Source organism: Sardina pilchardus, chromosome 14 (assembly GCF_963854185.1).
Source record: "Sardina pilchardus chromosome 14, fSarPil1.1, whole genome shotgun sequence".
NCBI lineage: Eukaryota > Metazoa > Chordata > Actinopteri > Clupeiformes > Clupeidae > Sardina > Sardina pilchardus.
The window spans coordinates 2,648,943-2,673,084 of record NC_085007.1 but is presented as its reverse complement, the minus strand read 5'-3'; the positions used below and the strand labels follow the sequence as shown (position 1 = coordinate 2,673,084).

The 24,142-nt window shown below is 47.3% G+C and overlaps 2 protein-coding genes across 5 annotated transcripts in view; both read right to left on the bottom strand.

Moving 5' to 3' along the window:
• The window catches only part of nup214 (nucleoporin 214), a 113,720-nt gene extending 101,789 nt beyond the window's left edge, over positions 1 to 11,931 (bottom strand). For all 3 annotated transcript variants that reach the window (XM_062554571.1, XM_062554572.1, XM_062554570.1), the window contains exons 1-10: positions 11,753 to 11,931; positions 10,825 to 11,020; positions 9,991 to 10,142; positions 9,439 to 9,637; positions 9,130 to 9,200; positions 8,461 to 8,524; positions 7,125 to 7,228; positions 5,344 to 5,450; positions 3,267 to 3,345; positions 2,532 to 2,658 (exon numbers count right to left, since the gene is read on the bottom strand). In XM_062554571.1, coding sequence (XP_062410555.1) covers positions 2,532 to 2,658; positions 3,267 to 3,345; positions 5,344 to 5,450; positions 7,125 to 7,228; positions 8,461 to 8,524; positions 9,130 to 9,200; positions 9,439 to 9,637; positions 9,991 to 10,142; positions 10,825 to 11,020; positions 11,753 to 11,794 — 1,141 coding nt within the window. In that variant the 5' untranslated portion in view covers positions 11,795 to 11,931. The remainder of the gene's footprint in view (positions 1 to 2,531; positions 2,659 to 3,266; positions 3,346 to 5,343; positions 5,451 to 7,124; positions 7,229 to 8,460; positions 8,525 to 9,129; positions 9,201 to 9,438; positions 9,638 to 9,990; positions 10,143 to 10,824; positions 11,021 to 11,752) is intronic.
• Positions 11,932 to 16,200: 4,269 nt separating this feature from the next.
• The window catches only part of LOC134101024 (nucleus accumbens-associated protein 2), a 56,448-nt gene continuing 48,506 nt past the window's right edge, over positions 16,201 to 24,142 (bottom strand). For both annotated transcript variants that reach the window (XM_062554574.1, XM_062554576.1), the window contains exons 4-6: positions 23,390 to 23,495; positions 21,912 to 22,009; positions 16,201 to 21,005 (exon numbers count right to left, since the gene is read on the bottom strand). In XM_062554574.1, the coding sequence (XP_062410558.1) occupies positions 20,497 to 21,005; positions 21,912 to 22,009; positions 23,390 to 23,495 (713 nt within the window). In that variant the 3' untranslated portion in view covers positions 16,201 to 20,496. The remainder of the gene's footprint in view (positions 21,006 to 21,911; positions 22,010 to 23,389; positions 23,496 to 24,142) is intronic.

The following is a 24,142-nucleotide window of genomic DNA, read 5'->3' as shown; positions in this document are numbered from 1 at the left end:
CTAAACACCACCACCCTCCTCTCCTCTCCTCTCTCCTCCTCTCCTCTCAGACAGACCTAAACACCACCACCCTCCTCTCCTCTCCTCCTCTCCTCTCCTCCTCTCCTCTCAGACAGACCTAAACACCACCACCCTCCTCTCCTCTCAGACAGACCTAAACACCACCACCCTCCTCTCCTCTCCTCTCATCTCCTCTCTACTCCTCTCCTCTTCTCTCTCCTCCTCTCCTCTCCTCTCTCCCCTCTCCTCTCCTCTCTCCTCCTCTCCTCTCCTCTTCTCTCTCCTCCTCTCCTCGCCTCTCCTCTCCTCCTCTCCTCTTCTCTCTCCTCTCCTCTCCTCTCCTCTCTCCTCTTCTCTCTCCTCCTCTCCTGTCCTCTCCTCTCCTCTCCTCTGTCCTCCTCTCCTCTCTCCTCTCCTCCTCTCCTCTCCTCTTCTCTCTCCTCCTCTCCTCTCCTCTCCTCCTCTCCTCTCCTACAGACCTAAACACCACTGCCCTCCTCTCCTCTCCTCTTCTCTCTCCTCTTCTCTCTCCTCCTCTCCTCCCCTCTCCTCTCCTCTCTCCTCCTCTCCTCTCCTCTCCTCTCCTCTCCTCTCCTCTTCTCTCTCCTCCTCTCTCCTCCTCTCCTCTCCTCTCCTCTCCTCTCCTCTCCTCTTCTCTCTCCTCCTCTCCTCTCCTCTCCTCTCTCCTCCTCTCCTCTCCTCTTCTCTCTCCTCCTCTCCTCCTCTCCTCTCCTCTCCTCTTCTCTCTCCTCTCCTCTCCTCTCCTCTCTCCCCTCTCCTCTCCTCTCTCCTCTTCTCTCTCCTCCTCTCTCCTCCTCTCCTCTCCTCTTCTCTCTCCTCCTCTCCTCTCCTCTCCTCTCTCCTCCTCTCCTCTCCTCTCCTCTCCTCCTCTCCTCTCCTCTCCTCTCCTCTCAGACAGACCTAAACACCAGCGCCCTCTAGGGTTGGGGGATGGCCCCTTAATTGGCATATGACGATGTGTACAGTAAAACATCGCGATGGACGATGATATCGTCGTCGGGGGGGGGGTGTAAATAAATATATTATATTATAGGCTATATATGGCCTATATTAAATATTATATAGGCTATATGGCCTGGTGAAAGTAGACAGCTAAGAGACATACTGACTGGGCTAATGTGTGGAAGATCTGCTCCAAGAAAATCCTAGTAAGAGACCGACAGACAGCCAATCTAAACACCTGCTTACACCAACCAGCGGTATATTACACATTGCCAGCATTCGCTGGGCCTCGCAAAAAACCTCGCGGTCACTCATCTAAAATCTTGAATAGCCCAGTCTGTACCTAACTCATATGTTACGCATCCCACGTTATTAGGCTACCGGCTTGCCGACTATGAGGGCAGCAGAAAGTGAAAGTAGGCTGCGATCGCGCAGTCAAGTCGAATTAAATAACAGTTGATGTAGGCTAAACAACTTTTACAAATAGCCTAACGAATCCCGATTGCCACTCCGCTGCTGGGGCTTTTGCTAAAGACAAATGCGTGAAATACAAGCATTACAGTGAAAGACGTAGGCTATAGCTTCTGATAACGATAACGAAATAAATTGTTTATTTTAGAGAATGACGCATTCGGCGCTTCAGTGTTGTAGCCTCGCAAGAAATTAGAGCTAGAATGTCCCAGTCGTAACAATAATAATTCATTTGCACTATTTCATTCTTAAACATTATTAGACTACATGTTTTGCGTTCAATGTAGGCTACACTGCGAGACATGTAGCCTAAAAAAGACAATAACACATTCACGTTGCAAGGAGGACTTATTTGAACAAGACGGTCTCAGACTAATATGTTTTTAATTTTGCACTGTTTGGCTGACAGCCTTTTAAGCACCCTACATGTGCATCAGTTCTAGGCTCAATTTCATTTCCAGGGAAAAGTTTTTATTTTTTAATATTTTAGCTTAGTCTGTAGTAGAAATAAGTGGGGGCGTGGCATCACGATGGTTGCTTTCCATCGTGATGTCTGTCAACCATCACGATGGACGATGATATCGTCCATCGGCACAACCCTAGCGCCCTCCTCTCCTCTTCTTCTCTCTCCTCTGTGTGTGTGTGTGTGTGTGTGTGTGTGTTCAGCAGATAACGGCAACATATACGCGTCTAACACAACCTCCTCCCAAGTCCATACACACACACACCTAACACAACATCCTCCCGAGTCTACACATACACACACACACACACACACACACATTTAACACAACCCCTTTCTGAGTCCACAAGGGTATCCTGTGAAACTAGAACTGTGTGTGTTGTGGAACTTTTAAAAGCCAGACGTGTGTTGAGTTAAACACGGTGTGTGTGTGTGTGTGTGTGTGTGTAAAATCGGTGGAGTTGAAGCAGCTCAAGGCCGCTACTGCAGCTGTCTGGCTGCCAGTCTTCATCAGCTTCCACACTCCCCTCTTGACCCTTGTGTGAACGTGGGTCTGGTTGTTGTTGCGCGCGTGTCTGTGTATATGTGTGTCTGTGTATATGTGTGTGTGGGTGTATGTGTGTGTGTTACTCACAAATGTGAATCTCATCCTGACTGGTGTAGTCGATGGCGACGCCCAATGGCAGTGTGTCATCGCTGTTCTCAGTGACGGGAAGCTCCGCCCTGCTGGCATCCTCCAGCACCCACAACTCCCAGTTAGTCTGAAACACACACACACACACACACACACACACACACACACACAATATAATAACACACAAGCACAATATAACACACACACATAACCACAATATAACATGCACGCGCATGCATGCACACGCACGCACACATACACACAATACAATGACTAATGTATACACTGCCCTCAACAAAACACACATGAATACACACACACACACACACACACACATTAGTTATAAAATGATGAATGAGTGACTGATGCGGATAGCCGTGGTAGTTGAAGGGCTGTGAGATACGAATGCTAAAGTAGCCGCAGTAGTTGAAGGGCTGTGAGATACGAATGCTAAAGTAGCCGCGGTAGTTGAAGGGCTGTGAGATACGAATGCTACAGTAGCCGCAGTAGTTGAAGGGCTGTGAGATACGAATGCTACAGTAGCCGCAGTAGTTGAAGGGCTGTGAGATGTGAATGCTAAAGTAGCCGCGGTAGTTGAAGGGCTGTGAGATACGAATGCTACAGTAGCCGCAGTAGTTGAAGGGCTGTGAGATGTGAATGCTAAAGTAGCCGCAGGAGTTGAAGGGCTGTGAGATATGAATGCTAAAGTAGCCGCAGTAGTTGAAGGAGACTGACCACAGGCGGCTGCTTGTCCTCCTGCTTGGCGATGATGCTGACCTCAATGGAGGCTGCCGACGCTGCCAGCACAAGTTCCCTGGAACAGCAGGACACAGAGATGAACACACACACACAGACACACACACACACACAGCACTAGATCCCTGGAAGAGCAGGAGACTGAGATGAGCACGAACACACACACACTCTCACTCTCTCACTCTTTCACACACACACACACACACACACACACACACACACACACGCACACACACACGCACACACACGCACACACGTCAAGCTAAGCCTGCTCACTGGGCATGCGCGCACACACCCCACGTCTTCCTAAACATACAACATTTGAGGGTCATTCCACCTCAATTCAACAAATGCCTTCTGCTTGACCATCTCAGATTTCCTTCAAAATTTTACCACCTAAAGAGTAACCATTTAAACTAACTTAGCCAAAATATTAGATTGGTATACCTAATACATCCAGAGAAAAACATTTTTGAACATGGTACCCCCCTTCTGATTTTTGGCACATTGGCGCCCTCATCTAAATCTGCAACAAAGTTCAGATGTCATTATCTCAAAAAGTTTTTAAGCTAAAGACTTCACATTTTCAGTGAATAATGATTGCTACCTATAGGTTCCACATATTCATTTGTAGGCCGTATGTGTTGATACTGACTGTGTTTCAATCTTGTGAAATCAGAAGAAAAATTGCAGATTTTTTTCAACCCCCCACATTGGGTGCACCATTACACAATTTATAAACAAAATGTTTGGCAAATGGTTATGTCTCTCTACAGAAGTGTTTAAACTGTCTTTGAAAAAGTAATTAAGAGGTGTCTATATTGCTTTTTTGTTGGAAGTATTGTAACACAAAACTGAAAAATAATCAATTTGGATGATATTGTATCTCCCCATTACAGAGGTATGACAAGCTATACCAATGAATTGAACACATCTCCAGAAAGAGTATGAAATGGGCTTTCAGACTGTGAAATTTCAAGATGGTATTATGGCTGCAGTTATTTAAATTTTATTTTTTAAATATTGGTCTATTACAACAATTAGCGTTGTTTTTTTGTGCTATTATTTCATGATTTCATAATCCTTGTCTTATTCCTAAGTATCAGATGTTTATGTCTTATTCTGTTAAACATTCATTTTTTCATTTACTTGCTGGGTGATGAACTAATAAAATATTTCCTGTATTTCCTAAATAAATTGCTGCTGCCACTATTTAATGCCACTAGATGTCACTATTTAGTGATATCAGCAATGTGCTGTTATAGTAGACCAATATTTCAAAAATAACATTTCAATAACCATAGCCATAATACCATCTTGAAATTTCACAGTCTGAAAGCCCATTCCATACTCTTTCTGGAGATGTGTTCAATTCATTGGTATAGCTTGTCATACCTCTGTAATGGGGAGATACAATATCATCCAAATTGATTATTTTTCAGTTTTGTGTTACAATACTTCCAACAAAAAAGCATTATAGACACCTCTTAATTACTTTTTCAAAAACAGCTTAAACACTTCTGTAGAGAGACATAACCATTTGCCAAACATTTTGTTTATAAATTGTGTAATGGGGCACCCAATGTGGGGATGTGAAAAATATCTGCAATTTTTCTTCTGATTTCACAAGATTGAAACACAGTCAGTGTCAACACATACGGCCTATGAATAAATATGTGGAATCTATACGTAGCAATCATTATTCACAGAAAATTTTAAGTCTTTAGCTTGAAAACCTTTTGAGATAATGACATCTGAACTTTGCTGCAGATTTAGATGAGGGCGCCAATGTGCCAAAAATCAGAAGGGGGGTACCATGTTCAAAAATGTTTTTCTCTGGATGTATTTGGTATACCAATCTAATATTTTGGCTAAGTTAGTTTAAATGGTTACTCTTTAGATGGTAAAAGTTTGAAGCAAATCTAAGATGGTCAAGCAGAAATTTTCTCTAAAATCCGTTGAATTGAGGTGGAATGACCCTTGAGTGTATGGATACATGCACCTGTGAACATGCCAACACATACACAAGCGCGCACACACACACACACACACGTACCAGTCCTCGATGTGGCAGAGGAAGTAGTGGTGCTGCCTCTCCGTGCAGGTGCCGTACACCAGGTCATTAAAGTTCAGATACCTCTCTGCCCTCTTCTCATCCTTTTTCTGGAACACACACACACACACACACACACACACACACACACACAATATTCATCCCTGAATAGCCCAAAGGTGAGATGTAAGCATGAGATGAACACAGATGTGTCAGCAGTTAGGCGAATATCCCAGTCCTCTCTTCACACACACACACACACACACACACACACACACACACACACACAGTGTGAACTTCACTGCAAAGGAACACAACACTGCCAATGTCTTTACCTTCAGCCCTGTTTGAAATGGTGAGCGAATGTGCACCATACCTTTATCTGTTGTGTTTGCAATATCATCAGTATATAACATTAGATATACGTATTCATTTGGCTGACGCTACCACCATAGAATCATATCATAGAACACCAGTTGAGTACATGTTGTGATTGAGTGTGTTCTAGCCAAAGATTCTTTAGAACATTGATTTAGAACGGTTGAACTCTGTCCAAGGTTAGGTTCCATTGGTTAGATGAATAGCGTACTGACGTGTGACGTGTTTCAATGACTGTTTAGATCCAGTGACACTGCAAAGTTCGGAAGTGGCTGGTATAGCACTGAATGGCTTGTGGCATCATTTCTAGCTAATACATTTTTTAAATGTAGGCTTTAGCCACTAAAACGTGTTTTACCTGCTAGGCAGCAGCTAAGCATGGAATCCCTGGCAGGTGTAATAGCAGGAAATAAACTTCCATTGGATATTTCACGTCTTATCAAAGAGTGACGACGGGGTACGGACATACGGTGTGGGAGTGCTGTTATGGTGTGGGAGTGCTGTTATGGTGTGGGAGTGCTGTTATGGTGTGGGAGTGCTGTTACGCTGTTATGGTGTGGGAGTGCCTTTATGGTGTGGGAGTGTTGTTATGGTGTGGGAGTGCTGTTACGCTGTTATGGTGTGGGAGTGCCTTTATGGTGTGGGAGTGTTGTTATGGTGTGGGAGTGCTGTTATGGTGTGGGAGTGCTGTTACGCTGTTATGGTGTGGGAGTGCTGTTATGGTGAGGGAGTGCTGTTATGGTGTGGGAGTGTTGTTATGGGGAGAGAGTGCTGTTATGGTGAGAGCATTGTTATGGGGAGAGAGTGTTGTTATGGTGAGAGAGCATTGTTATGGGGAGAGAGTGCTGTTATGGTGAGAGAGCATTGTTATGGGGAGAGAGTGCTGTTATGGTGAGAGAGCATTGTTATGGGGAGAGAGTGCTGTTATGGTGTGGGAGTGTTGTTATGGTGAGGGAGTGCTGTTATGGTGAGAGAGCATTGTTATGGGGAGAGAGTGCTGTTATGGTGAGAGAGCATTGTTATGGGGAGAGAGTGCTGTTATGGTGAGAGAGCATTGTTATGGGGAGAGAGTGCTGTTATGGTGAGAGAGCATTGTTATGGGGAGAGAGTGCTGTTATGGTGAGAGAGCATTGTTATGGGGAGAGAGTGCTGTTATGGTGAGAGAGCATTGTTATGGGGAGAGAGTGCTGTTATGGTGAGAGAGCATTGTTATGGGGAGAGAGTGCTGTTATGGTGAGAGCATTGTTATGGGGAGAGAGTGCTGTTATGGTGAGAGAGCATTGTTATGGGGAGAGAGTGCTGTTATGGTGAGAGCATTGTTATGGGGAGAGAGTGCTGTTATGGTGAGAGAGCATTGTTATGGGGAGAGAGTGCTGTTATGGTGAGAGAGTTGGACGGAGACTCACGGGCAGGGACACGACCACCAGCTCAGGGGGCGTCTCTGGAGATCCGTCGGCCGCTGCGTACGCCACCGCAAAGTTGAACGTGCTCAGCCACAACACGTCCAGCACTGCAGACACACACACACACAGACACACCAATTCAATGATCCAATCCAAACTGCATTCACTGATCTTCAGAGTGCTGTGTGAGAGCTTCCTGGTTCTAGAGTGCTGTGCTGTGTGAGAGCTTCCTGGTTCTAGAGTGCTGTGCGGTGTGAGAACTTCCTGGTTCTAGAGTGCTGTGCTGTGTGAGCAAGGGGGCAGCGAACGTTCTGAGAGTGTAGACAGTATGGCGGCCGCCATGCTAACGAGAAGACCGTGGCTAGCTGGCCATTCCATTGAATCCTATGGGGCGTAAGCGCCACTTTGACATCAAATTACGTTAGAGCTGAAGCGTTTTAAGCCTTTATATGAACATTTTCTATTGTCGGGGTACATACTACATTGTGAAATTGACATAATAATCTCGTAACTGTCTTATCGGCTGAGTAATTAACGTTTTTCCGAAGTCAATGCTAAAGTGTTAAAGGCGCATGCGTCCAGCGAGAGTAAAGCGTCGCCATAGGTCAGACTCGGTCAGACTACGTGCCTACGTCACATGTACGACAACTGAGCCTGCGCAGGAGACAAGAAGACCTAAAAAAAAGCCGTTGAGATTTGCTTCCTCGGTCTCTGCTGCCGTCTACGTGATAGCTCTGTCCATATCTTTTACTGTCTATGTGTGTGAGAGCTTACTGGTTCTAGAGTGCTGTGCTGTGTGAGAGCTTCCTGGTTCTAGAGTGCTGTGCTGTGTGAGAGCTTCCTGGTTCTAGAGTGCTGTGCTGTGTGAGAGCTTCCTGGTTCTAGAGTGCGGTGTGAGAGCTTCCTGGTTCTAGAGTGCTGTGCTGTGTGAGAGCTTCCTGGTTCTAGAGTGCTGTGTGAGAGCTTCCTGGTTCTAGAGTGCTGTGCGAGAGCTTCCTGGTTCTAGAGTGCTGTGTGAGAGCTTCCTGGTTCTAGAGTGCTGTGCTGTGTGAGAGCTTTCTGGTTCTAGAGTGCTGTGTGAGAACTTCCTGGCTCTAGAGTGCGGTGAGAGAGCTTCCTGGTTCTAGAGTGCGGTGAGAGAGCTTCCAGGTTCTAGAGTGCTGTGCTGTGTGAGAGCTTCCTGGTTCTAGAGTGCTGTGCTGTGTGAGAGCTTCCTGGTTCTAGAGTGCGGTGAGAGAGCGTCCAGGTTCTAGAGTGCTGTGCTGTGTGAGAGCTTCCTGGTTCTAGAGTGCGGTGTGAGAGCTTCTTGGTTCTAGAGTGCTGTGTGAGAGGTGCTCACCTTTAACAGGGTTGTCTGAGCTGTAGAAACTCGGACACGGGATCACCTTCTTCTCCTGCAGGGCCTTTTGAGGAGGGGGAGGGGCACATTTAATATTTTCCTATATCTATAGTATACAGTCAAGCAATTAGACATAAGAGATATGCGTACATGAGAATCCAGTTCAGTGAAATATATTCTCAAACACTGTATGTGGAGGACCTTACTTATTAGATCAGCAGGCGCTTAAAACAATTCCAAACAGACACCATGTGCTTATAGAGCCAGTCCATACAGATTATAAACTTTATGTGTTTATAGAGTCATATTTCATATTTATAAAAGAAACCACAGTGACTGGGGTGGTGTGTAAAGTCACTGGTGTGTGTGGTGTGTACTGGATGACTGGTGTTAGTGTGTGTGTGCATGTGTGTGTGTGTGTGTAAAGTCACTGGTGTGTGTGGTGCGGTGTGGTGTGGTGTTGTTAATGTGTGTGTGTGTGTGTGTGTGTGTGTGTGTGTGTGTGTGGTGTGGTGTGGTGTGGTGTGGTGTGGTGTGGTGTTGTTAGTGTGTGTGTGTGTGTGTGTGGTGTAGTGTGGTGTGTGTACTCACTGGTGTGTACTGGATGACTGGTGTGGTGTGGTGTTGTTAGTGTGTGTGTGTGGTGTGGTGTGGTGTGTGTGTACTCACTGGTGTGTACTGGATGACTGTGGCATCCTGCTTTCCAGCTGCCACCTGCTTTCCTTTGGGGCTCCAGCACACTGTACACATAACATCCAAAGACATTTTACACACACACAAACACACACACACACACACACACAGCCCAAACACATTTACACACAAGAGGTGCGTTGAAACTGAACGAACAGTGTGTGCGTGCGTGCGTGCGTGTGTGTGTGTGTGTCCAACATTAGTGGCGAACATGTTTTCATCTCCCACGTATGCTGACTAGGCAGCACAGCTGAAGGGGTCAAGAGGTCAGAGGTCGCTCCTTACCGCAGGTGATGCCCACAGCGGCGGGGAGCTGGGCCGACACCTTGACCTCCCCGGTCACCTCCAGGACCATCATGCTGCCGTCCGAGAGGCAGGTGGCCAGCACGGACGCCTGCACCGGGTTCCACTTGAGGTCCTGCACCAGGGTGCCCACGCCAGTGCCTGGCCGCAAAGACGCGAACGGAGCCTTCACTGGCCTGGCCTGAGCAGCAGGGGGCAGGAAGAGAAACACACACGTGTTTGTTTACGGTGTGATATTACGGTGTGATACGACATGAACATCAGTGCTACCGCGACTGATAACAGGAAGAGAAACACACACGTGTTTGTTTACGGTGTGATACGACATGAACATCAGTGCTGCCGCGACTGATAACAGGAAGAGACACACACACGTGTTTGTTTACGGTGTGACATTACGATGTGATACGACATGAACATCAGCGCTGCTGCAGCTGGCGACAGGTGGAGTCCAGCTGACGTGAACACCTGGCGCGTTAGTTACCTTGTTGAGGAAGGAGCGCACGTCGTGTGAACACCTGGCGCGTTAGTTACCTTGTTGAGGAAGGAGCGCACGTCGTAGAAGGCCATGGAGAGCCCCGCCTCCTCAGACATCCCGCACGCCGACAGAGTGAGCTCATCACTGCTCAGAGCCACGTGGTGCAGGGGCAGCTCCACCAGCACCTCCAGAGCCTTCACCCCCTCCACTGAGAGAGAGAGAGAGAGAGGGAGAGAGAGAGAGAGAGAGAGAGAGAGAGAGAGAGAGAGAGAGAGAGAGTAGAAAGAGAGAGAGATGGAGAGAGAGAGAGAGAGAGATGGAGCAAGGAGGGAGAGAGAGAGAGAGAGAGAGAGAGAGAGATGGAGGGAGAGAGAGAGAGAGAGAGAGAGAGATGGAGCAAGGAGGGAGGGTGCAAAGAGAGGGAGAGAGAGAGAGAGAGAGAGAGAGAGAGAGATGGAGCAAGGAGGGAGGGTGCAAAGAGAGGGAGAGAGAGAGAGAGAGAGAGAGAGAGAGAGAGAGAGAGAGAGAGGGAGGGACAGAGAGAGAGAGAGAGAGAGAGAGAGAGAGAGAGAGATGGAGCAAGGAGGGAGGGTGCAAAGAGAGGGAGAGAGAGAGAGAGAATGACAAAAGCAGTTAAAACAAACAATTAGGGCGATTCACGGAGTGCTATTCTGGAGAGGATACACTCTGATTAACTGATTATGATTTCAATAGGCTACATACAATTTCAATACATCGGCTGATGCTGTGAACACACAGCACAGAGTATTTGCATGTGTGAGTGGAATGAAGCTTTAGGTGAGTAGTTACTCTCAGAGAGGAGATGAACAGCAGATGTCACTAAGCTGTTTCATTATATACAACTTTAATCACCACTTCACGTCACTTACCGATTTCATTTGGGTTGCCCACATCCTTGACGGCATCAATGATATCCTTTGTAAAAAACACTTTGAGTGTTCGGTCCAGCCCAACGAACGTCAGTCCATACTTGTTTGACACTGCCAGCAAATTGGATCTGTCTTTTGGTAGATCTTCTGGGGAGTCGAAGACGCGGATTTTCTTCATCTGTCGGAATTGAAAATCCTGCGATGTGGAGCATAACCAGAGAGGGTTAAAGTGGAGCATAACCCAAAGGCATTAGTTCGTTTAAGCGTTCAAGGGTTCCCCCATAGAGCACAAGTGTTTTGTCAGGACATGTACCATGGTGTTTTGTTAGCTAAGTTAGCAAGTCTTTCACCTTACACAGCTTAAACCCTGCGGGGCGATCACCCATCAAACAGTAAAGGTAACAACCCAAACATCAACGTTAGACCTGGAATCCGCATCAGATACCCAAATGACAACGTCTGCAATTTAGCAAGCTGGAGAACATGTGTAGTATGCATGACGAGACTCGCTAAAGTCAAGCGGCGCCGAATTTTACATCATTAGCGAGACAAGAGATGGATAGTAGTCAGTCAGCCACCAAAATAATCAGAACACGTGGATTTTCTACGTTTCAAGTTCGTTCGAAAACTCAGCTATCCAATTAGCACAGCCAAGGGGAGGGTATCCTTGTCTGGGACAGTACGATAGGCTAGCTACCTAGCTAGCAAACATTAGCTGACTGTTAGCTACTCGGCACAGGATACGAGGGTCTGTGAAATAACCTCAACAAGGCCAAATAATACAAACCTATACACTATGCTGTCAATGCAACTACTACTCAATATCTCCAAATATGTGACCATACATAAGACCGGCTAGCTAAATGTCTGTAGCTTCACAACCGCTAAGCTAATATGTGATCATGACAGTCTAAATCTCAACTCTTACCTTCATTTCCCTCTCGGGGAAGGAGTCGGGGTCGTCACTCATCTTAAATCACAGAACAGGGTGGCACCTCGGTGCCAAAAGTCAAAGATCAATACAAATTCCAACTACTTTGTATCGAAGTTTTTGAGAAAAGTACTGGTATGGTAGTGGTGTGGGGCTTTCTGTCATGCACACATACCGCGCTCCTGTTTCGGAAATGACGCAGTTAAGGCTCATTCGACTTCAAGTAGCGCGGCGCAGCTCTTGTTAAACATGATACGCATTTGGCTTGTTGAAAAAGCCCAGCATGCATCACGTTCAGCTAGATCTGCGCAGCGCTGTATGAAGTCGAGTAAACCTAATCACTAGCAGAGAAGTGATAAGCTGCCTGTGGGTCATAGATATATATATATATTGCCTGTGGGTGAAGAACAGGATTTGATTGTTTTTACTCTAGGTGTTTTTCAGTGGTCGTATACTATGCAAGTTAGTACATGTAACTACAAGTAAATAGTGTTCTTTATAGTAAAGGACATTCTTTTGCTGTTCTTTGTTAAAAGAAAGTGTGGCTAATGCTAAAATGCCAAGCAATTAGCCTACTATCAATAAGGCTAGGCTAGGCTAGTCTAGACTACAGGGTATTCTGTCAATCATTCTTCTTTTCTTCTTTTCATTATTGTGTGTAATGTGTTCATCTATCTAGGGCTATCTAAGGCTGTACACACACACACACACACACACACACACACACACACTAGTGAGGACATGGACATGAGGTGGTGAAGAAGGAGTTTTATTAGAAAGCAGACATTTCAGTATTGCATCTGAAAAGAAATCAGTTACTCAATAAACTACACAATGTCAATCCAAACTGAATTTGGTGGAAGAGGGAAAAACATGAACAGTTCAATGAAATCATTTATTTTGTAACATCAAAATTGGCATTTTGCATTAGGCTTAAATTTTGTAGCTTAGTCGGAAGGCGCGTATATAGTAGAACACTTACGTATATAGAGATAATGAGGAAGGTGCGACCTCCACAGATCTGCTGTATTTTACACAGAAACACTCACTTCCAGGGTTGCCTGGTTACAGCCCTTGGGGCGAAGCATGGCTCAATCCTCAAGGTTCAACAACGTTTTTAAGAATCTGACACCAATTGATCAGCTTCTCACATCCTCAACGACCACAACCCTCCGCAGACCAACACTGAAAGAGTGGTGTGCAGTCTGTTGCCCCGGTAACCTCGAGGACCGAAGTTGGCACGACAACAACAAGCCACCGGTCTGGACTAGCACACATAAAACTAAGCAAAGCTACAAGGCAGAATTCACAGGAGCTCTACGCCACCCTGGGCCGCCACCAGCCTCAACTGCCCTGTTCTTGTGATTGTCAGCGCTCTGAACACATGGCTTTGAAAGTTTGTTTTCGACCTACACCACAACTTTCACACGTATACAAAACTTTTGAAGGATATAATCATCATTCCTCTTTTTTCATTATTATTTTTAAAGTGCTGGCATTATTTCCTAGAACAAGGACACTCCAAGTTAGTGCAGTTCACTGAATGTGGTTGGACTTTACATGTGTCATCATCAGAACACTGTAAAAACTCGTCCAATTTGACGTTATTCCAAATGAATTGAGACAAAATTGCTTTGTGCTCTGCGTCATTGCTCTGATGGCCACACACTGATGAGCAAACAAACCAAATAATTCATGGTAGCCAGCCATTTTGGTCTTGATTCTGGTATATTTTAACAGTAGCAGTATATGGAAAGACAATGAATGACCCAAACAGTCTTTAACAAACAATTCCCTCTGCATATACCCACTAGAGAACTTTGGGGAAGTTTTGTGAACCAAAGCATCTACGCCTGGACTGCGTGTGTGACCTCACGACTACGAGCCAGGACATCGGCGAGACACCGCCGACCGCAGCCCGGGCTCTGCCCTCTTAGTGACGGGTTTGGTATTGCGTCGTCTACAGTGAAAGCAATTTGGTAAGGTGGCGTGAACATCAACAACGCACTGCACACATGCACAGTTAAATACATTAGAAATAGCACTTGTGTGCCTCCTCTCGAACCTGTTTACAGATTTCTGTCAAGAGCCAACCACTAACCTTGACATTGTGCAAAAGCAATTACATTAGCAAGTAGTGCTGATCTTTAGAGACCAAAGGTCTATGTTTTTTTTGTTTTTTTTTTAAGGAGAAAGCTGCAGCCACGTAAATGTACGTCAATAAATGAACGTGGTGCATACTGGATAAGTATACAGAAGCTATCACATACAGAGCTAAACCTCTCTCCGTGCTAGCCTTGACATTCTCTGAGTTCAAGCTCAGCTTCTAGTGCAACTTCACATTAATTCCGCGCTCTCGCATTTTGAGAAAAGAGTTAATAGGGGTTTGACGCGTGGGCAACTGGGTTACACATAAACACACACATACAGAAGTACAGTATGTGGCATTAACAAGAAAAATACAAAAAATGATAACAAATGATTTTGTAATGACGGGGAGTCTTTTTCAAACGTGTCATGTGAACGGGAGAAATGGCAATGCAATTCTACTGGACCTAATGGAACAGGGCGCATGCGTTAGCTCTCCTGTGACGCAGGAAAGGGGGAGGGGCCTGAGCCTCAGTGTGTTGTCCACATCATACTGAGAGAGAGCGTCTTTCTCCTGTCAATTAAGAAAGAGGTTGACCGTTCATTGGTCAGTAAGACTTGGCTGGAACAACTTGATTAGAGGTGCAGGGTATTTGCGACTGAAGCCCTAACATGACGCTGAGAAGAGAAAAGTGGATTCGTTTCATTTTGGGGTGAACTATCCCTCCAGATAAAAGGCCTACCAGTTGGGGTGAACTATCCCTCCAGATAAAAGGCCTACCAGTCGGATTGATTTGACGAACTGTCAAAATGTAGTTGAGTGACATTTCAAAACTGCATTGTCTACTGAATATGAAAGAAAAAAGTTAATAATTCAGTCAATTATTACAGGTTGTGATTAATTATCTACAAGAAACATTTTTGAAATCCTTTACTGAGTGACCATCTCTTATAAATACTGTACTGTATGTATCAATGGCAAGCTTTAACTCTGTTGTCTAGATCTGTACACGTCTGTTCAAGGAAATTAAACAGAACTTAAGGTTCTCACATGAATTGACACATCAATCACTACAACGGAAGATAACAAAATGGATGACTTTAGAGGAGGTTACAAGAATATCGTACAGGTCTTTTTCACAACTTGTTTCTAGAAGCGTATAGTCAGAACAGTGCTGGTTCTGTAGAGGAGCAAGCAGCAACCATCGTCTGACCTCGAGAGAATCTACAGACACGTCAGGACAGACACGTCAACGTGAGGTGAAGCAGTTCCGCCGACACGGTGCGGAACAGAATCCGAAATATGTTTGAGCCTTAGTTCGCCGTGCTGTACGCAAACTCATGTGCAAACCCAAGAATTCAAGCATCCTCTCAAATAAGGCACTGATCCAGACCTCTTGCTGTCTACAAACGGGCCAACGCGACTCAACTCTCTGATCCAGACCTCTTGCTGTCTACAAACGGGCCAACGCGACTCAACTCTCTGATCCAGACCTCTTGTTGTCTACAAACGGGCCAACGGGACTCAACTCTCTGATCCAGACCTCTTGCTGTCTACATACCAGACAGCGTTTCTGTCTTTATGTGAAGAACTCAACTCTCTGCCTCTCTGTTTACATGAAGGATTCAACAGTCTTGTGTTGCACTGGGCTTCATGGGAAAGCATGAAGCTTGTTTCGAACTCCAGAAAGACATCAACAATAAAAGCAACAACAACAACAACAAGAACAGAAAAATGGAAATGTGAAGAATGACTCGGCCTATGATCAGCAGATGGAAGCCACATGCAGGGCTGAATGCTCTTCCTCATGACCCCAGCATGACCCCAGCATGACCCCAGCACAGAAGGAGAATGGCGATGGTGTTGAGATTCATTCTTTTCTACAGAGAAGCGCAAACAATAGCCGTTAAAGGCGTGGGCACGGCTCCTAATGAGAGGTGGGTATGCAGAGTTCCGTGCCCCATGCCCATGGAAGACCCTTCCGTTGCCTTTCCTACAGTACAAGATAGACATGCCCCACATCACCGCGACTCTGCAGCAGGGTGGGCCCGGGTCTGGCAGCGCGGTTTCAGTCCGAGTCAGAACGTGTGTGTGACTCCGCGATGTAGTCAATAGAAAGGGAGAAGGTGTGTGTACCAGGCCGGAACCCAACGTCAGAGCCAGAGCACCTTCTTACACACACTCCACACACCATTAGAGTGTTTGCGGGGCACTGGTACATGTGTGTGTGAGTCTCATGTGTGTGTGTGTGTGTGTGTGTGAACTTGAGCAGTCCTTGAGCGTACATTCACTTGACCATGCTCCTCTTTGCACCCCCCCAAGCCCCTTTTGCCCCCCCCCCCCCCCCAAAGCCCCTTTTGCACCCTCGCAGTGTGTTTGATTGTAGCTCTCACAAACACCCATGTAAACGTTTTCAAGTCCTAGTGCAACAAAACACCCTGTGTTCCATGTGAAGAAAGCGCCCCCACACACATCGCTGCTCTGGCCAATCACGGCAACAGAACTGCCCCAAATGGGGCTCGCATGCAGATCAGAGGATCAAACAAAGGTCAAAGGTCAAAGGTCAAATGTGACGGGCAACAACTGCATAGACTGTCTGTTTCTGATCAAGTTTGGCAAAAAAATAAATGTATTGACAAATACATGTACAATGTTTCTTTTTTGTGAGTGTGTGAGTGTGTGTGTGTGTGTGTGTATGAAATGTATTCCTACACTCTAGACTGATCTATAAAATTTGGAAACGATAAAACAGCAAACGCATGCTGCTTCTGAGGTCAACCTGGTGGCAGTCTGCTCAGAGACAGAAGTCGTTAACTCTGCTGGACACATGAGGCGTCACTGCCAGGTCATAATGGGACACATGAAGCGTCACTGCCTCGTCACTGCCAGGTGATGATGTCACTGCCTCGTCACTGCCAGGTCATAATGGGACACATGAAGTGTCACTGCCTCGTCACTGCTCTCAGACACGATGACTTCTGGCACCGTTTTCCCTTGATGTGCTGTAAGAGTGTCTCGTGTTCGTCTGGTAGTGAGAGCAGTGCCCCAGGCTTAAAAGCATACTATATAGTACGTACTTATACTATATACTGTACTTAGAGCAGTGTTCCAGGCTTAAAAGCATACTACATAGTACGCACTTATACTATATACTTAGAACAGTGCTCCAGGCTGAAAAGCATACTATATAGTACGCACTTATACCATATACTTAGAGCAGTGCTCCAGGCTGAAAAGCATACTATATAGTACGCACTTATACCATATACTTAGAGCAGTGCTCCAGGCTGAAAAGCATACTGTACGTCCGGTACATATGCAGGATGCTGAGTGTACTTGGGAGCAAAAGCCATATTCATGTGTGCCATTTCCTCTCTGCATGGGCCACAGCGTCGAGTAGATCCAAACAGATGCAGAAACAGATGCAAACAAAACAAAACAACACAAACAAAAACAAAAACAAAAGCAAAAGCAAAAGGTAACACATTTGGGGGAGGGGCTCAGCAGGTGTAGTGTCACTGGGCGGTGTCCCCTCTCATCGCTGTGCTGTGTGTGTGTGTGTGTGTTGTGTGTGTGTGAGAGCTGGCCACTACTGGACACCTCGTTTCAACACACACACGAGGCAGACAGTAGAAAAGAGCGAGGGGGGGGGGGCTCTTCCTTTTTAACAGTCTGTACTTGGCAGCTCCAAAAGTCAACCCACGACGGCAGGCCTGTGTCCCTCTGTCCTCTTCAAGTGCAAATGCAAGAAAGCCAGCAGACAAGAAAACAACATCTGTAGTAGTTTCATCATTAAATAATTTACTCAATCAGAGCCAAAATGCAAAGGCTCCACATTGCTCACGGAATCCCTCCTGCGTTGGAAAATAAAATCGATCTCGCACATCTCCCCCTCGAGCAGACGCACAGGTCTCGCACATCTCCCCCTCGAGCAGACGCACAGGTCTCTCCTCCAGAGTCAAAGCATCACAAATGGGTCTTCAGGAACAGGATTCAGGACAAAAGGTAAAAAGAATCTCTCCTAGCCCGTCCTCAGGCAACAGTAGCAGTTGCTTTTCTTCACAAAGAGCTGTTAGAGGCAGTTTGTTTGTTGTTCATTATGCATGCAAGCATTTGTGTGCATATTGTGGCGATATATTCTGAGACTATGAAGGTTGCTTTCTTTGCTTGTTCTTGCTGCAGGGCTGGAGACTCGTAGTGCCGCTACAGCCAGGGCACTGTGTGTGTGTGTGTGTGTGTGTGTGTGTGTGTGTGTGTGTGTGTGTGTGTGTGTGTGTGTGTGTGTGTGTGTGTGTGTGTGTGTGTGTGTGTGTGTGTGTGTGTGTGTGTGTGTGTGTGTGTGTGTGTGTGTGTGTGTGTTCTCTCCGCCAGTTACTGTGCGTCAGGAGCCTGACTCACAAGGGCTCGGAGTGAACAGCGCTGTGTGAATGTGCGTGTGATTCAGCAATCAGCTTGGGTGACGTGACTGCATGTTTCATGTTAAAGGAATAGTTCGGAATTTTGGACATAGGACCTCATTTCCAACTTTACCGAGGTGATATAGGTCGGTGGAGACCGTTTTTATCGCGTTTAGCCCCTTCCTTCAGTTGCAGCGTCCCCCTTTGCTAACGCTGGTTTTGAGCTAACACATTTCTACGGTAACATCAGTCTGACATCAACAACAGTCTTACTCACTCCACCGCACACCCGAGACAAGTCAATTAAATCGTCGGACTATCGGTATACATGTCCGTGTTGATAGAATAATTTTAGAAATAAAACTAACCTTGCAACTCAATGATTTATTACATTTTGAGGGACTAGTTTCTCAATATCAATCCGCCACTGCCATACAGGGAACAAAGTAGGCTATTGCAATGCGATGCAAAGTTCGTTTTATTTCTAACATGGTTCTATCAACACTAGGCATGTGCATCGATAGTCTGACATTAAAATGTATTTGTTTCGGGTGTTCTGTGGAGTGTTTTCAGTGGCAGGCTGGATGTTACCTTTGACTTGCGTTATCTTGGCACCAGATTAGCACGAGATGAACGCTGCAACTCATAGGAAGGGCAGAAATTCACTGAAAATGGTCTTCACCGACCTATATCACCCAGACTGAGTTGGAAATGAGGTCCTATGTCCAAAATTCCGAACTATTGCTTTAAGTGTGTGTCTGTGTGCATGTGTGTGTGTGTGTGTGTGTGTGTGTGTGTGTGTGTGTATGTGTGTGTGAGAGAGAGAGAGAGAGTGTGAGAATCAGCAAGCGGTGTGTATGGGATGTGTGCACGTGTTGTTTAGGTGTGCATGTTTGTGTGTGTGTGTGTGTGTGTGGATCAGCAAGCAGTATGTGTGTGTATGTAGCAGTATGTGTGTTTACACGTGTGGTTTATGTGTTTGTGTGTTTTGACATCTAAACAGACGCAGGCATGGCCTTGATTCATTGACTCTGGCACAGTGAGGGTTTATAGATGCTGTGACAGTCAGCCGACACTCCTCCACTCCACACAGACACACACACACACACACACACACACACACACACACAGAGGGGTCTCATCAACTGCACCTCGTATGCGCTCCTCCACTCTACACACACACACACACACACACACAGAGGGGTCTCATCAACTTCACCTCGTTTGCGCTGCACATTCACACTCCAGCTAGTCGTCTCCAATTTAGATTAGTTCTCCACTTGTTTGAAGTGCTTGGCTACTGGCTAATACAATGCTAACTCTAAATATACTAAATGTAGTTTATTACATACTTAGTAGTAAACTGTGTTTCAAAATCAAGGCCACTTTGAGTTATTCTGAGAACATCTCCCTCTTTCCAAGTCGTGTTCCTAGAAAGACGGATTCACTTGTATAAAATGTGTTTCCATTAAAACGTTATTATTGTATCAGTATTACAATGTATTATTCGACTACGATTTCATCGCATACCAAATGTGTGCGGACCTTACTACGAGCCCTGCCACAGATAGAACTGGCTACTTTGTGTCGACTACTAACACACACACACACACACACACACACACACACACACACGCAGCAGTGTGTTGCAGCGTACCCTGTCAGTGCACGTTTGCTGAGTCGATGTGCAACTCGGGTATCAGTTCCCTGGAAACAGCAAATCTGGAAATGTGAATTAGTGCCAGACCTGGGCTAGAGTTGCTCAAGAGTCAGTGTCTATCTATGTGTGTGTGTGTGTGTGTGTGTGTGTGTGTGTGTGTGTGTGTGTGTGTGTTATGATGGCATGTGGCGTTGGGTTTATGTTTGTGTTGTATATGGCATGCAGCATTGTGTGTGTGTGTGTGTGTGTGTGTGTGTGTGTGAGCTAAGCCTTGCCTATGTTTGTTCAGAGTGAAGGTACCACTCACTTGTCTCATAAAGAGCTACCTCTGCACTGCAGTGTGTGTTGTGTGTGTTTGTTCTCTGTAAGGCTGTGTGTGTGTGTGTGTGTGTGTGTGTGTGTGTGTGTGTGTGTGTGTGTGTGTGTGTGTTCTGGCGCGGGGAGGTTCCCCTGGAGAGCAGCGGTGGCTTGATGTCACGCAGGAGGAGAAGAGTGTGAAGCTGAACGGAGAGAGGGAGAGAGAGGAGGAAGAGGAGGAGGAAGAGGAGGAGGAGGATAAGGAGGATGAGGAGGAGGAGGAGGAGGAAGATGGACGTTACTGCCCGTTAATCCTCAGGCCGTCGGGGAACTCCGCGCCACTCTGTCCGTCCACCTCCCCCCCTGGCATGACCCCCAGCGCCACCTCCACCCCTCCTCCTGAGCGCTCCTCCTCCCGCTCCTGCTCCTCCTCCTGCTCCTCCTCCTCCTCCACCCCCTGCACCACCAGCTCCTCGGGGGGGTCGGCGGGGGGGCTGGGGCCCGGGCTGCCCTCGTCCAGCTGGAGGTGAGTCCGCAGGGGGTCCTTGCGGCCCTCGTAGAGCGCCTTGAGTTCCGCCTCGAACGGCAGCGTCAAGGCTCCGCCCACCGAGGGCCCCAGGCCCAGTCCTGTTGCCGCGGCGACGGCCACGCCCCCTCCGCTGCGGTACACCTCCATCCCGTCCGGCAGCATGGACTTGATCTTGGGCAGCCAGCGCTTACGCACGCGCCGCGCGTTAGTGCACATGTCCGCCGCAATCACGTTCATCTCACTCTCCTTGAAGTTAGGGGCGAAGTTCTGACAGTACACTGAGAGAGAGAGAGGGAGAGAGGGAGTGGGAGAGAGAGAGGGAGAGAGAGAGGGAGAGAGAGAGGGAGAGAGAGAGAGAGAGAGAGAGAGGGAGAGATTGGAGAGAGGGAGAGAGAGGGAGGGAGAGAGAGAGAGAGACAGAGAGAGAGAGAGAGAGAGAGAGGGAGGGAGGGAGAGGGAAAGAGAGAGAGAGAGAGAGAGAGGGAGAGGGAGGGAGAGAGAGAGAGAGAGATTGGAGAGAGAGGGGGAGAGGGAGAGAGAGGGAGAGGGAGAGATGGAGAGAGAGAGAGAGAGAGAGGGAGAGAGGGAGAGGGAGAGATTGGAGAGAGGGAGAGAGAGGGAGAGGGAGAGAGAGAGACAGAGAGAGGGAGAGATGGAGAGAGAGAGAGACAGAGAGAGAGAGAGGGAGAGGGAGGGAGGGAGAGAGAGGGAGAGAGAAAAAGAGAGGGAGGAGGAGGGGAACAGGGAGAAGTGAGACACATCTTAATCTATAATCTAATCTGACATCAAATATAAACTAAAGTCTGAGAGTTTATAGAAATGATCACACAGCCCACCATACAAACATCCAGCCATCTTACACTGGCCACACCCACATCCACACTGAAGTACTGAGGCGCATGCAAAGTAACTCAGAGACATATCATCAGTGTGTGTGTGTGTGTGTGTGTGTGTGTCATGGCTGCTCCTATAGTGCAGGAGGAGACATATCATCAGTGTGTGTGTGTGTGTGTGTGTGTGTGTGTCATGGCTGCTATACACTGCAGGAGGAGACGGTAGAGTGGACACTGGGCCGTGTGCGGAGCACACTCACGTTTGACGGCGTTGAGGACTCGGCTGCTACTACACTGCAGGAGGAGCGATATGATCAGTGTGTGTGTGTGTGTGTCATGGCTACTACTCACGTTTGACGGCGTTGAGGACTCGGCTGTCCAGCGGCTTCCTGCTGGGGTCACTGGTGGACGAGCGGATCCCCGTCCCACAGCTGTTGGCCAGCGTGTTCCTGTGTGTGCACAAACCAGCCACCAGGGGGCCCCGTCAACACCATCCGCATAGCAGAGCAGTGAGTGCTGAGCCCTGATTATGGGACACTGGGCCGCTAACACATTGGGCCGCTAACACTGAGCCCTGATTATTATGGGCTGCTGGGCCGCTAACACTGAGTCCTGAATCTGATTATTATGGGACACTGGGCCGCTAACACTGAGCCCTGATTATTATGGGACACTGGGCCCTAACACTGAGCCCTGATTATTATGGGACACTGGGGCCCTAACACTGAGCCCTGATTATTATGGGACACTAACACTGAGTCCTGATTATGGGACACTGGGCCCTAACACTGAGCCCTGATTATTATGGGACACTAACACTGAGTCCTGATTATGGGACACTGGGCCCTAACACTGAGCCCTGATTATTATGGGACACTAACACTGAGCCCTGATTATTATGGGCTGCTGGGCCGCTAACACTGAGTCCTGAATCTGATTATTATGGGACACTGGGCCCTAACACTGAGCCCTGATTATTATGGGACACTGGGCCCTAACACTGAGCCCTGATTATTATGGGACACTAACACTGAGTCCTGATTATGGGACACTGGGCCGCTAACACTGAGCCCTGATTATTATGGGACACTGGGGCCCTAACACTGAGCCCTGATTATTATGGGACACTGGGCCCTAACACTGAGCCCTGATTATTATGGGACACTGGGCCCTAACACTGAGCCCTGATTATTATGGGACACTGGGCCCTAACACTGAGCCCTGATTATTATGGGACACTGGGCCCTAACACTGAGCCCTGATTATTATGGGCTGCTGGGCCCTAACACTGAGCCCTGATTATTATGGGCTGCTGGGCCCCTAACACTGAGCCCTGATTATGGGACATTGGGCCGCACTGTATATATATATATATATACTGTATACATAAAACTGTCTCAGCAGTTGCACACTATGGCAGGCTGAGTGAACCACATTATTCACAAGAGCAGTTGCTACAACTTCTAGAAAATGGCAACCATGTGTCCCCAGCATAGACCTAAAAGTCCCCAGTGACCAGCGCGGTCCAAAAAACTGGTCTGAGGACATTACGCGTGCAGTCAACACTGACCTGTGGAAGAAGGACATTACGCGTGCGGGCCGTCAACAACACTGACCTGTGGAAGAAGGACATTACGCGTGCGGTCAACACTGACCTGTGGAAGAAGGACATTACGCGTGCGGTCAACACTGACCTGTGGAAGAAGGACATTACGCGTGCGGGCGATCAACACTGACCTGTGGAAGAAGGACATTACGCGTGCGTGCGGTCAACAACACTGACCTGTGGAAGAAGGACATTACGCGTGTGTGCGGTCAACAACACTGACCTGTCGAAGAAGGTGGCGAGCAGCCGTCGCAGCAGCACTTTGTGCTTGATGCCAGCGCACAGGTGGCAGTTCATCAGCTGACCGCGCGTCATGAACACCCCCGAACCTGCACACACACACACAGCAGGGGGGGGGGTTAGAGTGTGTGTGTGTGTGTGTGTGTGTGTGTGTGTGTGTGTGTGTGTGTGTGTGTGTGTGTGTGTGTGTGTGTGTGTGTGTGTGTGTGTGTGTGTGTGGTTAAGGAGAGCATGTAGTCGACTGAAGGGTTGTGTGTGTGTGTGTGTGTGTGTGTGTGTGTGTGTGTGTGTGTGTGTGTGGTTAAGGAGAGCATGTAGTTGACTGAAGGGTTGTGTGTTTGTGTGTGTGTGTGTGTGTGTGTGTGTGTGTGGTTAAGGAGAGCATGTAGTCGACTGAAGGGTTGTGTGTGTGTGTGTGTGTGTGTGTGTGTGTGGTTAAGGAGAGCATGTAGTCGACTGAAGGGTTGTGTGTGTGTGTGTGTGTGTGTGTGTGTGTGTGTGTGTGTGTGTGGTTAAGGAGAGCATGTAGTTGACTGAAGGGTTGTGTGTGTGTGTGTGTGTGTGTGTGTGTGTGTGTGTGGTTAAGGAGAGCATGTAGTTGACTGAAGGGTTGTGTGTTTGTGTGTGTGTGTGTGTGTGTGTGTGTGTGTGTGTGTGTGGTTAAGGAGAGCATGTAGTCGACTGAAGGGTTGTGTGTGTGTGTGTGTGTGTGTGTGTGTGTGTGTGTGTGTGTGTG